Here is a 14,154-nt window from a genome sequence, read left to right as displayed (position 1 = left end):
ATTAGTTTTTTTCAGATTTTGCCAAGTCCTGCATGAAAGCCATAGCTGTCGTAGTCTTCATCCACCATTAGATGTCAGCACTGGTTTATTTTTCAAGTTTTCAAAATAAACAAATTGCCTTTAAAAATGAGAATCTTAACCATTCAGTAATTTCAAACATCCAAATTTAAGTTTTATAGTCATTTCATTTCATTTCAATACATTTTGGTCATCCATAAAAGGCTTAATTCGTCGCTTCCATTAGTAAAAGGGTGGAGCAAAAATTCCCCTCCTTCACTTTTAGAGGTTTTTTGCTTCATGGGATTTTTTTTTCTTCAGGAAAGTTGATAAGTAGGATAGAGAAAATCAAAGTTCTTACCCAGATTCAATCAGCTTAAAATAGTGCTTTTGACTTTGGTTGCTTGCAGCTTGGGTTAGACTCTGAAGTTAGGCTTGCCTTTCTCCTGTTGGTTTCTGGAAGCCTTCTCCTGGACAGATCAGGTCGACTGCCGTCTGTCCGAGGTCCCCGGGACTTACTTACTTCTTTGCCGCCTCTTCGGGGCGGCTTCTGGCCCATTTAGGGTCCCCTAACATGAAGAAACTCAGCTGAAAGGCACGGAGTCCCGAACCCCTTGACTGCTGTGCTGCTGCGCAGGACCGGAAGTCTGATTCTGCATTTTTTCATGTATGTTTGGTATCTGAATGATTTTCAGTAATCCAAAGTGAAGATAAAAGTTTTTAAAAATCTTAATGTAATTATATCATGTGATCCTGAACAATTGTACTTGTTTTTTCTATTTAAAGTATACAGTATATATTTCTAAAACTTACTGTTTTTATTCTAGTTGTTAGCTGCTTTGTGTCATAAAGTGTAAATAAACTGAAATAATAATTACTCATATTAAATACCATGAGAAAATAGTTACTTCTAACATGCAAAAACCGAGGATACTTTCATAAATAAATTGCTTTTCACAGCTTGTAGTCCATTTTCATATGTTAGAATAAAATATCCTATGGCACTTCAGATATAGTTGGATTGATATTCTGCTTAGTTATGTCAAGTTAATATCTACTGGAGTCAAGAACACTTGAGATGGCCATAGCTTTCTTAACCCTCAAGTAAATATTGCATAAGTATGCATATATGAACCTTTTCTTCCATCTTCATCTCCATTTTCAACAAACACTATTGTACTTAAATAAAATGTTCTGATCAGTTCCACTCCTTTCGGCTATAGACCTTTGAGCAACTGCAAGTGTAGGGAAGTAAATCAGAATTTCATCCAGTTGTGCAAGATTCTAAGTATAGCTGGGTCAATACTCTTATTCAGTAGTGGCTAAGCTAGCCCCTTCCTCTTCCTTCTTTTTTTTTGGTTATGACTTCCTAGGTGTATATGACTCCTTTTCTTTTTCTTTGTCTCTGTACCACTAAGTAGCCTAACATAAAACATTGCTCTGGCTATCTTAATGTTCAACGAATGAAAAGTTATGTGTGTGTATGTGTGTGTGGGAATCTGTCTATCTACTAAGGTAGCTAATTTCCATTGTTTAATTATTTTACTTGAGTTATTTGTGAAAGCTTTCTTATTGTTCTTTTGAAAATTAAAGTATTAATGTTTTCTTATGACATCAGTGGGCCCAGTTGCCATGCTTTACCTGTAGTCATTGGAATATTGAACCTAATATTTCAGCTTTCGAACATGATAAGATATGAAAATCATACAAAACTTAATTGAGAAGTCATCTAGAATTATAAAGGGTAATTTCTAATCCATTAGGGACCTTTTTATTCTTATTAGACAATGGTTCATTAAGTAACATGGAATATCATATGATTTCTTGCTCCATTAGGGAGATTAAAGATTTTCCTCACGCAACTGTTGAAAATAATTGTGTTGCAGCCCACACACTTTTTTGCAGTTTTAGCACAGAACAATTTCCTCTTCTCCCCAAACCGAGGTTGGAAGATGCAACATAAATTCAGAAATACTGCACCAAATGGTCTGCAGCCATAACTAAGTAAACATTGTGTTCAAATTAGTTTCTATAAATATGCATATGAAATTTGAGAGGAGCAGCCTAGGTTTCCAATTGATAACTGTTGATATTTAAACAAAAACACCAACTAATTACAGATGTTTGCAGATGTTAATAGGAATCATGACTGAGTTTCAGGTGATGAAAGTTTAAGGCGTGTTCTTTCTTGGAATGAATGGAATACTCACAAGGGAATGTCTATGGAGGTTCTCAGTCATTTGGGACACACAGAGCTCCTGTACTTGAGACTTTTAGATCCAGGACAGGCTCTTAAACAGATGTTTCAGCTTAGCTGCTTTTGTCGTTCTTCATTTTCTGAAGAAATTATTTATTTTTCTTTTAAGAACTCTGCCGAACCTGAGTATATTTAATATGTATTTCTCCTGCTGATTACTGTGGACATTTGGTTTAGATTTATTTATATTTTGATCTTTTGTTATGCTTTCTTTGTTGATGTCTGGGCTGTTTTCTAAAATAAATAAAACAAGACAGGCATTTAAAAATAATTTTCAATGTGTATAGTAAGAAATATCTAAACAGTCTCTTTGATTTGATATAAAACTCTTTAAGAGAGACCATTTTGTGCAGTTACCGTTGAAAAACATTTTTTCTTAGAATTATGTACATTCAAGAAGCAGCAATCATTTTTTTTTGTCTGTGCCTCAAGGCTGAATTACATGTTTCATAAAATGCATGATGTTGTCAGTTTCACATGAAGTGCATCCCTGTCTTGGAATATATGGTGCTTGTCCATATATTCATGCATCTGTCTTTTTGGGTATTCCACTTCCCCCCACCCGAGTAAAATAAAGTTTTACAGGACACCTAAAGGTATTTTTAAGGGAATCAAAATAGAATTGCCATGATTGTATTATTATATTTGAAGTATATTAGTATTCTGTTTTTGCTGAATAGGGGACTTTGTTGACTTTAAAGACAGTATACTGAACAGCCAAAGTGTAGTTTCCAAATATGGATTCTATATTATCTTCACGACTGAAAAAAAAGTTACCCATTTAAACACATCAAGAAATACTCCTAAATGCTATTTGTTCTTTCGTATGTTGCATAGTACAGAGAAAATCCAAGCATTTCATCCCAGTTTAAACAACTGGTCTGTATAGAGGACCTTCTGCAAGACTTTTAGACTGTATTACTGATTTACCTCAGATAATAACCCCTGATATAATTGTTTGGACTCAAATCTAAGCTAGATGAAGCCTAATTAGTAAAATGGATGGGAGAGTGCTTGAGAATACCTGGGCTGAAAACTGGAAAGTTTTTTCAGCCCAGGTTTTCAACTGAAAAGTCATACAAGCAGAAACCGTATTCTGTACGGTTTCCATGGAAAGCACATGGACAAGTCCATGAAGTCAGTAGGAGACACGCTTGACTCAAAGAGAACTTTATCTTTATTGAGATGTTTGTAGGGTTAGATATGAAAATAGCATCAGATATAACTTTAACTTTCAATTTTTTTGTTGTATCATTAGTAAATGAAAATGCATTGAGTTCTTCAAAGTTATGTTTTGTTTCCATGTTTATAAATGCCCTTTTTGATTTTCAGTGATGTGCTTCTACAGTTACAGTTTGACATCAGTAACCCCGTAATTTTGCTTGCAGGATGTTTGATGTTGGGGGCCAGAGGTCTGAGAGAAAAAAATGGATCCATTGCTTTGAAGGAGTTACAGCCATTATCTTCTGTGTTGCTCTTAGTGCCTATGACTTAGTTCTGGCTGAAGATGAAGAAATGGTAAGGATGCAGTCATAATAAATGAAGCTATCATACATCAAGTCAAATCACTAATCCCTTAAGCTTAGTATTTTCTACACTTATTTGACAGTTACTCATTAGTCTATTGTGCAGAATTTTGTACTAGCTCTTCCTGTGTCACCTAGAGATTCAGTTGTCTGCATGCAAGACAGGTACTGTATCTGACCTATTCATTTGTCAAATGCCTAGCCTGTTCAACTCCGAACTTACTGCATGAGTGGTTTCTCAACTTTAAAAAGTAAACAACGTTATATATAAAATGAAGATACTTTATATAAAAGCACAACAGTTGTCTAAAGGACAATGTAACATATTGCAACATATCTGCCACCCCCATTAAAATGTGCACTCCTGAAACATTTTAATGCAAGGCCTCAGGAAAACAAGTTTTTAGAGGCAGCATAAGGGTGAGGATCACTTGGATCTCCAGAAGGGTGTTGTTCCAAAAGGCAGGTGTGATGACAGAGAAGGACAATTTTCTGGGTCTTGCTAGATGATTTTGTTTAATTGATGAGACACAAAGCAAACTGACTCTGTTGAAATGAACAGGATAACTAGACACAATCGGAGACATTATAGTTGTCTTTAGGTGCTAGACCAGTACCATGTAATGTATATAGATGATAACCATCACCTTGAATTGCACCCAGAAGCTAACTGGCAAGCAGAGCAGCTCATGTAGCAGGGCTGTAATATGGATATATTGATATTACTTATTATTGCTTGCTTCATTCTGTTCCAGCTCTAATATCCATGTGTCTTCAAGGGCTGCACCATGTAGAGCAATTCCCCAGTGCTGTTCACAGTACTAGGTTTCATTTTGTGTATTATAACATCATAAAATAGCAGTGTGTAATTCATCTTTATGGTACTGGTTGAAGAGTGCACAGAGTTTTAAAACTGCATGTACTGTACATGAAATGAGGACCCAGATTGTTGGGGGCAATTAAGCTGACTTTGTAATAATGCCGCTTGGGGGGTGTGTGAAAGCCCTAACAAGCAGGCATATACATAGAATGAAGGCTACTGCTAAGCTTGTAAGCCGCTCTGAGTCTTCGGAGAAGGGCAAGATATAAATGGAATTAAAATTAAAAAAAATATAGGAAACTATTAACTGTCTCTTGAGTATTTGCTGATTTGTTCAGTTTATGTGATGACTTTCTACTTACGTGAGTATCCAAGGGAGCTAACAAGAATTAAAATAAAGAAAATATTTTTTAAAAAAAATAAATAATTAAAATAACCCTTTTCACATTTTGTTAATATAAAAAAACTAACAAAAAGATTGCAAAAAAGATAAAACAAACAGAAGGACAAAAAGTAAAAGGACAAAAACATCTGGAACATATAGAAAACAAATGTCTTGATGCAAGCATTATATCTTGAACATGCAGAGTAAGACTGCTCAGCCTTTCATTTCACCAAAAGAGAGAACCAGTATATAAGCAAAGAGCAAACACCACATGCATCAGTCCATGCTTGTAAATCCAGGTTGGCATTGTAGGTCCATGATAAAAAAGTAATATTATTTACTCTGCCCCGCCCTTCCTAAAGCCATACTTCTTTACGTAATAATGTTTACATTTTAAAACCATATTTCGTCTTCCCCAAATCGTCAATATCGAACTTAAACCATAATGAAATGATAGTGGATGAAGCCTCTACCATATGCTGAAGTATGCTTTCAGCATAATGAAGTTGACATCAGTCACTGAAACATTTTCTGAGGTGTTCAATAAATATAAGGAAAAGGTCTTTTGTTAACTTAATTTAAACATTACAAAAACAATATTCTTGCAGTAAGTTCATTTTTCAGCTGAGAATGTTCTCTGTCTTGACAGAATCGGATGCATGAAAGTATGAAGCTGTTTGATAGTATCTGTAACAATAAGTGGTTCACAGATACTTCCATCATTCTTTTCCTCAACAAGAAGGATCTTTTTGAAGAGAAGATCATCCACAGTGCTTTGACTATCTGCTTCCCAGAGTACACAGGTAAACATTTCCTTTTTTTAACCTTTCAAATTTGCTCTATTATCTCCATGTCTTATATGGAGTTAATGATAGACTTAATTTAGGTTAAGAATAAACCTGATACAATCCTTTAGTTGCATTACAATGAATGCCTCCTTAGGTCAACTCCTACACCCTGTAATGATGGTTGGGTTCACTGAAGAACTGTTTTAAAAACCCAGTATGTTATCTGTTCTACAGATAATCCTCAGTTAACAATGATAATTACAACTGGAATTTCTAGCACTAATCAATGCAGTCATAAAGTGCAATATCATGTGACCATATTGTTTAGCGATGGCAATCCTGGCATTTCCCTCTGTCATCATTAAGCAAGGTTTATGGGTCCTTAAGCAAGTCCCAGATGGTTCACAAGCTGCTGACAGACAGGTAAGGTATGGCATGAATGTGGTGGGGCTGGGGGTAGCTACTACCGTGTGGAGGAGGTGGGGAAAACAATTCATAAAGCAACTTGCAACCTTCCCTGTTGGCTTCCTTGTTGACTTTGCTTGTGGGAAACTGGCAGGGAAAGTGGCAAATGGTGATCACCTGACTTCAGGATGCTGCCACTGTTATAAGTGTGAGCCATTTGCCAAGCAATCATGTGACCACAGAGGAGCTGGCATGGCCAGAACTTCAGGGACTGGTCATAAGTATCAGTCATTCAGCACTGTCATAACTTGCTGAATGAATGGTTGCTAAATGAGAATTACCTGCATTCCCTAATCATCCATAATACCAGTTAGTAAGCAAACCATTTAGGGGGAAAAATATAAACCCAGAAGAGGAACCTCTGCTGCTGTTCCTTCCGTTCTCCAAACATGCTGTAAATGAAAAACTTTCACCTTCTTTCTGTACTTTCGCTTTGAAAATGAGCCAAATTTATTTAAAATACTTAACTTCTCCGCTATTTCAATTCCTTTGGATTCCTTTGTGAATTTTCAAGACTTTTTAAAAAGTTGCTTGTTTTCTTTCATGTTCCCATCAATATTAGAAATAGTTTTTACTATTTGAAATACAGCAGGATATTACAATTTACTATGTATTTTCCACAGTATACTGAACATTCCAATGTATTTTTGGGATCTTAAACACATAATGTTCCCACATACAGCTCTGCCTTTTACCTACATGATATTTCTTTTCAAGTATATTTTATCCCTTGAAACACTACGAAACTTGATGACGCAGCTGTATTTATATTTATAATCTTTGAGAATAATACTGCAGAAAAAGTTCTTGGCTAGAGAGATGTTCAAAGTACACTTCAGACAAATCCGAAGTCCCCAGAGCCTCATGCAATTAATGATAAAGAGGACAATAGCAGCAAGGTTTATATATTGCTGAAAACTTCAATCCAGAAACAAGGGTATGCGTCCAATAATGTTGAGGATTCATCGATATTTTGCCATATGGTCCAACAGCCAAGCTGCTACATGCAGCTAAAGAAATATTTCGTGGAATAATTCCTCTAGATCAGGGGTAGAGAACCTTGGCACTTTTATGACTTGTGGACTTCAATACCCAGAATTCCTGAACCAGCCATGCTGACTCAGGAATTCTGGGAGTTGAAGTCCACGAGTCATAAAAGAGTCACAGCTCCTTACCCCTGCTCTAGATCATTTCATGCAAATTGCATCAGAGATGGAAAAAAACTGGGAATGGGAGGAGGAAGTTGATGGGGAGAAGACAGTGAGCAAACACGTTTCCACAAACCAGTTCAGAATGACAGTGCATTGACCTCAGCCAATCAAAACCAATCCAAGTAGCAACACTGTTCATCAATAGTAGTCAAGAAGTTGTTAATTATACTTGCAAATGCACATGCTTTCAATTGCAAATAATCTTTATGTTATATTGTGATAGTGAGAAATATAAGGAATTTCTAATGAATTCATTCTGGGTGAGTAATAAAAAAACATTACTTGAAAGGGTAGCTATGGAGACTATCTGCGGAATCTACTCTCAATACAGGAGGTATTATAATTGTGAAACTTCCTCCAAAATTTCCAAGTGCAAAAGAAAACAGCAACTGTGAATCTAAAAAGAAATTTTGCAGAAGGAGGCCAATTATTTTGCAATGGTTGTAAGAACTTCAAGTTTGTACAGTCTTTATATATGTGTAGAAGATTATGTGTTCCACAATTTAAGTAAACACTAATACTAACCCAGCAAAATTCTGTATCGCCTTCAAGATGGTATTGGGAGAAAAAATGTTCAGCTGAAGTGCAGTTGCTAAAGCACAAGAACCCAATGGAAGGAATGTATCAATCTAAGCATGAATAAATTGCCATCAAATGAAAGAATAATCATTTGCCATCTGCAGATTTATAATGCACAGGAACATATAAATGTGAGAAATGGGGCATTAACAAGTTATTGAACTGTTTACCTGTACATTTTGATTATAATACCTGGAGAGGGGAAGTATATTGTATATTTATTTTTGTTTATTAAGAAAATTTGTCTGGCTAGCCAATTAACTCATGGTAACTCTGAGTGGTTTACAGAAATAAAACCCCAAATACAAAGCGCTAAATAAACTCATCCCCCACTAGTGGCAACAATCCTTCCAAAATTCAGTGCACTTCAGTATCTTTAATACCCTTAATCCTCACCCATACATGACATTTAGCCATCATGCTTGTAGATCATAGCTCAAACATACTTGGCAAGGAACAATTTCAGGAAAGACTGTTTCTGCCTAAGAACAAAATTGCATAATACTCCAACTTCCTTTCTGTTAGCATGTGCATTTTCGGTCATAAAACATCCTATTCACTTTTAGTATTTTCCTTCAGATCTTTTTACTTACTTATTGCACATGCCTCAATGTCACCGACTTAAACTGGCTTTTGAATGGTATCCTCTCTTAATCAATGTCAATGCATTTAAAAACAGCACTTATCAATCATACTATTACTCTACTACTAATCTACTAGACTACTTGGACATTCGGAATATCAAAAGCAGGAATAGGCATTAAAATTGCTTGAAGATATATTAGTAACATCAGATATACTGATGATACCACTTTGGGGTCCTGGCATTAAGGAAGACTTAAGGAATCCTTTGCTGAAAATGAAGATCAGGCATACAAAAACTGGTTTGATAGTCAATATTAAAAGAACTATGGTTATGTCAACTTTTAACAGCAACCAAACTCAAAGAGGGAGTGAAAGATGTAGTGAAAGTAATGATAGACTCTGTTTTGTTTTACTCCAAAACCCATAAGATTAGAGATTGTAATAATGAAATAAATATGTGTCTGCTTCTTGGGAGAAAGCCTATGAGAAAAATAGATTTAAAAAGTACAGAGACACCACAGTACCAGCAAAGGTATATGTTGTCAAAGCCATGGTCTCTCCAGTTGTAACACATGGCTGTAAAAACCAACTCATCAGAAAGGTGGAATGAAGAAAAATTAATGCATTTTAACTATTGTGCTGAAAAACAATCCATATAATAGCTATATAGGGAATTTGTAGCAAATTATCTCTCTCTTGAAGCCACTTCCTTCTGTGCAGAGAGATTGTGTGTTAACTACAGATCTGATTGATTGGATCATTTTAAGTTTAGTTTCCTTGATGGGACTCAGCCTTGTTGCTTAGAATTTCACGGAAAGGAGCCGGCAAAATCCCATCTTCATTCCCTCCCCTCCCCTTCCTTTCCCTTCCCCCTTTCCCTCTTCCCCCATCCCTCCCACAATTTAGTTTTGTTCCACCCTTACCTAGTTGCTAACTCAATATCTGGCAGAGGAGGAAAACACAGCCTTTTCCGCGCTGGAGTGTCTTGCTAAGCTTTTCATAGCAACTCTTACATTTGCTGGCTGTTTAACCTGATATTGTTTATGTGGATGGAGGATGGTTCTTTTTAAGCTAATGTACTGCCTCTTTAAAGGATCCAAGCTAAAAACTGAGTCAAGGCACCTAGTTATGGCATAATAATCTTTCTAATCATTGTTCTTTCTCTCCGACCTTCTCAGGGGCCAACCGATATGATGAAGCTGCAGGCTATATTCAGAACAAGTTTGAGGAGTTGAACAAGAGAAAGGACACCAAGGAGATCTACACCCACTTCACTTGTGCCACTGATACCAAGAATGTGCAGTTTGTCTTTGATGCTGTCACTGATGTCATCATCAAAAACAACCTGAAGGACTGTGGGCTCTTTTAGCTCTTCAGATGGCATCTACTGAGGAAAATAGAAAGGTGAGGCGTTATTAGAATAATGAGATAGTTTAAGGCTACTTGTGATGAATAATCACACTTGCGAACTTTAAAATAAAGGTGTCTATGCCAGTTTCCTGAAAGCAAAACTGGAAGCACTTATCTGAAGTGTTTCATTTCAGTAAACATACAAGTCTAATTGGATGCAGGGGAGTAATATTTTCCATTTCCCAAGATGAGGTAGAACCACTGTCATTGATGTTCACTGAATATAAACATATGCAGTAAAGATCATGGTTTTCTGGATATAAGATGGGTTTCTATATCTGACAAAGCCCACTGTCAAAATCTTATCTGGGTAGTGGTTATGTTAATTTGGAATTGTCCAAACTAATATGAACCACAAAGCCTTACTAAAGGACCCATGATTGGTGGGTTAAGTATTCAAGGTTCCAGATTAACTTCAGAGACTAAATAAGTATATACGCAGGGCAGAGTGAATGCCGTACTGGATTGAACACTGGTGTGTTTGTGTGTACCGTTTATCATACATATATCCCATTCTCTTGCTTACACAAGTAGTATATAACAGACCACTTATTTTGAATGCTCTTAGGAACATGCAAAACACTACATTTTAGGAACCAAGTATTCCAGGAGAAAAGAAGTCCTCCAAACCAAGCTGATCTAGCTATTCCAGGAAGATTTTTAGAAGTTTCCAAGTGTAGTTCAATCACTTTGCTTTTTGGAAAACCTATTTTTAGGAGAATGTTGAGCCTGTCATAGAACAACTGGATTGGCTTAGTCCAAATCAAAATAGAACTTTCTGGAGTCCCCAGAATTTTATTGTTTCCAAATACAGAGTTTTGTAACTCTGTAAATGTGCATATTAACTTCCTTTTGCTCTTCCCACTGCAGGATACTTGAACTGCTCCATATGAGGAAGAGGCTGGTGTTGATGAAGGGAGGACTGCATCATTTAACAACTTCTGCTTCTTAAGTTTTGTTCCATTCCTTTAAATATTCCTAATGATGAGACTTTGGCAATTCTTCCTGTCCAAAGGACAGGGCCCATTGTTTCCCCTGCTCTGTGCTGTCTAGTTGCCTCCTGCAGGCTGTGTGTCTTCTCCCTATGCCCACAAAGCCTTACTAAAGTACCAATGATTGGTGACTTGCCATAGTTGTAACATTTCCATATATGCCCCTTTTCCCCCCTCTTTCTTTAACTGAAACCCAGATGGTAGCAAGTCAAAAGGGCTTTGGATATGTTTGCCATGCTCTTTACCTTCTTTTTTAAGATACAAAGTGGGATTTGGGAGTGGTTTTTTTTTCCTTTTCTTTATTTTTGTCCAAGCAACTTTCTGTCTGGCCCTGCCAAAGCAATCTACAGTTCATTTGTTTTTGTTTTTTTTACCTTCCATCAAGAGGAGCTCTTGCCATGGAGCAAGTTTTTCAGCTCCTACCTCTGTAATTTGCACAGACCAGCAAAAAAAATAAAATAACATTCCTTAAGAGTAAATTTGTGCAGGAAAAGCTGGTCTATTGTTTTATAAGAAACCCTTTTTAAAAAAAATCATATTTAAAATGTCCAGTAGTAAACGGTTGAGTTGCCCAGTATGAGCTCATCTTCTCTAGTAAATTTGTGCCTTGAGGGTGTCTGTTATGTTTACATCTGTTCCTTAGTTTGCTTCAACGTGCATTGTGTTTAGAATAGAATACAGTGGGTTCCTTCCCCTGTTTCCCAGCCCTTCTCTCCCTTTTTTGCTGTGGACCAGGCCAAGCTTTTTATGATGGGGCAGTGCCCATGCATTAAAACATGTTTCTTCCTGGACACAGAATTAGGTTCCTAAGGGCTAAGATTCCACTAAGCAATGTCAAATTTCCATTCCTTTGTGCCCCACTCCCAGGGCCCGAGGGTGCACCTGAGGTTGCTTGTAATGTCAGGTCTATTTTCATGTCTTTTCTTAGCTCTAACTGTAGTGTCAGCTGAAGAAACGCTGCTGTATGTAAGCGGTCCTGCCTGCTGTGCAGTTGATGGGCACTGGGCCATTAGTAACCGTCAGACGCAGCCTAGCTTTTATCACGTTTTACCAAATTGTTCACATGGTTTGAAATAATAAAAAGTAGAAAGAAAGTCTTTCTTTGAACTGTGTTGCTTTTCTTCCATCGTTCTTAAATTATGTTTGAGCACAGTGTTTCATGGTGGGTTTTAATGATTGGATGATTTTCCTTGGCTCATGGTACAAGTTTGTTAGCTTCTCCTAGACTTTTAAAAACAAAAACAAAACGAGATGTTTTTGACTATATCTGCGAGATCATTGGATTTTGTGATTGAGGTACATCTTTAAAAAAACAAAACACTACATTGCACATGCTCACACTATAAAGTAGAAATATTCCTGTTTTGGAAACATGCTACTCCATATGTTCGGTCTTTCTAAAGAGTTTTGTGGCCTGGATGAGTGCTTTGTTTTTTTCTGAAGTATGTAAACTTCAGCAGAATCCCCATAAGGCTGAAAGGGAAAATATAAGTTATGAATAATAAATACAGAAAAAGGGAAATGTGTTATAATCTTCAAATATAGTCTTTCCTTAAATACATACATATGACATATTTCAATATTTCAGTTCCAATATCTCAGGGGCTGCCACAAAGAAGACGGGGTCAGCCTATTCTCGAAAGCGTCTGAAGGCAGGACAAGAAGCAACAGATAGAAATTAACCAAGGAGAGAAGCAACCTAGAACTAAGGAGAAATTTCCTGACAGTTAGAACAAGTAATCAGTGGAACGAGTGACCTCCAGAAGTCGGGGTTGCTGCAACCCTGGAGATTTTTAAGAACAGATTGGACAGCCATTTGTCTGAAATAGTATAGAGTTGACCTCCAAGGTCTTTCCAACTCTGTTATTATATGGTATATGTTATTCTTTTGGCTTATAATCTGAAAAGAGCCATGTTGTAAGGAAATACTGAAGAAAGTACAGGAACCTCTGGTCTTCCCACGTGTTCCAGTGAAGTATTGGCCCTTGAAGATCTGTGAGGCCATCTAGCATGTTGGCTGCCTCTCCTTGCTTGGACTAGTGGGAGGCATTAAGACAAATGTCCTTACCTATTGTCACAAAAGTTAAACCTTTCTTGTTTTCAAGAAAAGCATTCAGCCAGAGACTTTAACCTGAAAATACCAAAAATCAGTAGTAAAGCAATGTGCCAGGATTGTTTTTACTGCATCTTTATGGAAATGTCCACAATGCGTACATAGTTTGATAACAGGTAAAGGAAGACTTTAGAAAAAAGATATTGTAATAATACATTTTATCAGACGTTATGGAAGATGGGGGAAAAATCAAATATGCATTTTTCAGCAGTATGCTTACCATCCACATTTTGTTGGATGTTGCAAGTATTACAATCTATATTAAACAGCTGTAATACCCAAAGTGAAATATGGGTACTGATACAGAAATAGTTGAAATAGTATGCTGAATGCGTACAGTATTATCTATGACATTATTTGAATATAACACATATAAGCCATATATAACACTTGTAGCTTGGTCCTAGTTGTTCGTACATATTTTTCATAATGTTCACAATGTAAACAGTCATTTTTACTTGTTTTCTGCATTCAATTTGCACTACGTAATAGAGGACCTATTACAGTACGGCAAAAAGAAAATTAGGACCACAGATGAGTTTGCTGGTAGCAAATAATATCAGGTGACTTGATTAATATCTTCCAAGATGGAAGTTTACCCAAAGGGTCAAATTCATGATTAACAAGTGGAAGGTATCATAAATCTTAGAACTTGTAGGAGGAGAAGAGTGACCCATTACCGTGGACCCCAAAAAGCGACACTCCACCCCCCTCCTTGGTTGCATGGTGTGTGTTGGGGATGACCATCACCAGATTTGAGCAGGCTTCTATTTGATCTTCATCAGGCAGCCTTGTGACTTGCAAGTCTGGTCTCATTACTGCCCCTTTCTGTTGTGAACACATTGACAAACTTGTCCGTAGAAGCTCCCAAGTGTGCAAAACTAGAAGAAAAATGTTATTTGCAGAATAACTGTTACAATTACACTTTGTGCAAATGTCATAATTATTCCAACAGCAGGGCTATCCTTTGCTGTCCAAAATATAATGCATAGTTTTGATAATAGCCATGTTTTCCCATCATTCAGA

General features: G+C 36.7%; 1 protein-coding gene across 1 annotated transcript in view; it reads left to right on the top strand.

Annotated features, from left to right (window-relative positions):
- Positions 1–12,106, top strand: part of GNAI2 (G protein subunit alpha i2) — a 136,120-nt gene extending 124,014 nt beyond the window's left edge. Inside the window, exons 6-9 of the mRNA XM_081320722.1 lie at positions 3,643–3,772; positions 5,635–5,788; positions 9,792–10,017; positions 10,894–12,106. Of these exons, the coding sequence (XP_081176848.1) occupies positions 3,643–3,772; positions 5,635–5,788; positions 9,792–9,982 (475 nt within the window). The 3' untranslated portion in view covers positions 9,983–10,017; positions 10,894–12,106. The remainder of the gene's footprint in view (positions 1–3,642; positions 3,773–5,634; positions 5,789–9,791; positions 10,018–10,893) is intronic.
- Positions 12,107–14,154: the final 2,048 nt, after the last annotated feature.

This window comes from Vipera berus (assembly GCF_964194415.1).
Source record: "Vipera berus genome assembly, chromosome: 2".
Lineage (NCBI taxonomy): Eukaryota > Metazoa > Chordata > Lepidosauria > Squamata > Viperidae > Vipera > Vipera berus.
Note: the sequence above shows the minus strand (reverse complement) of the source record. Positions and strands in the feature narration are given on the sequence as shown.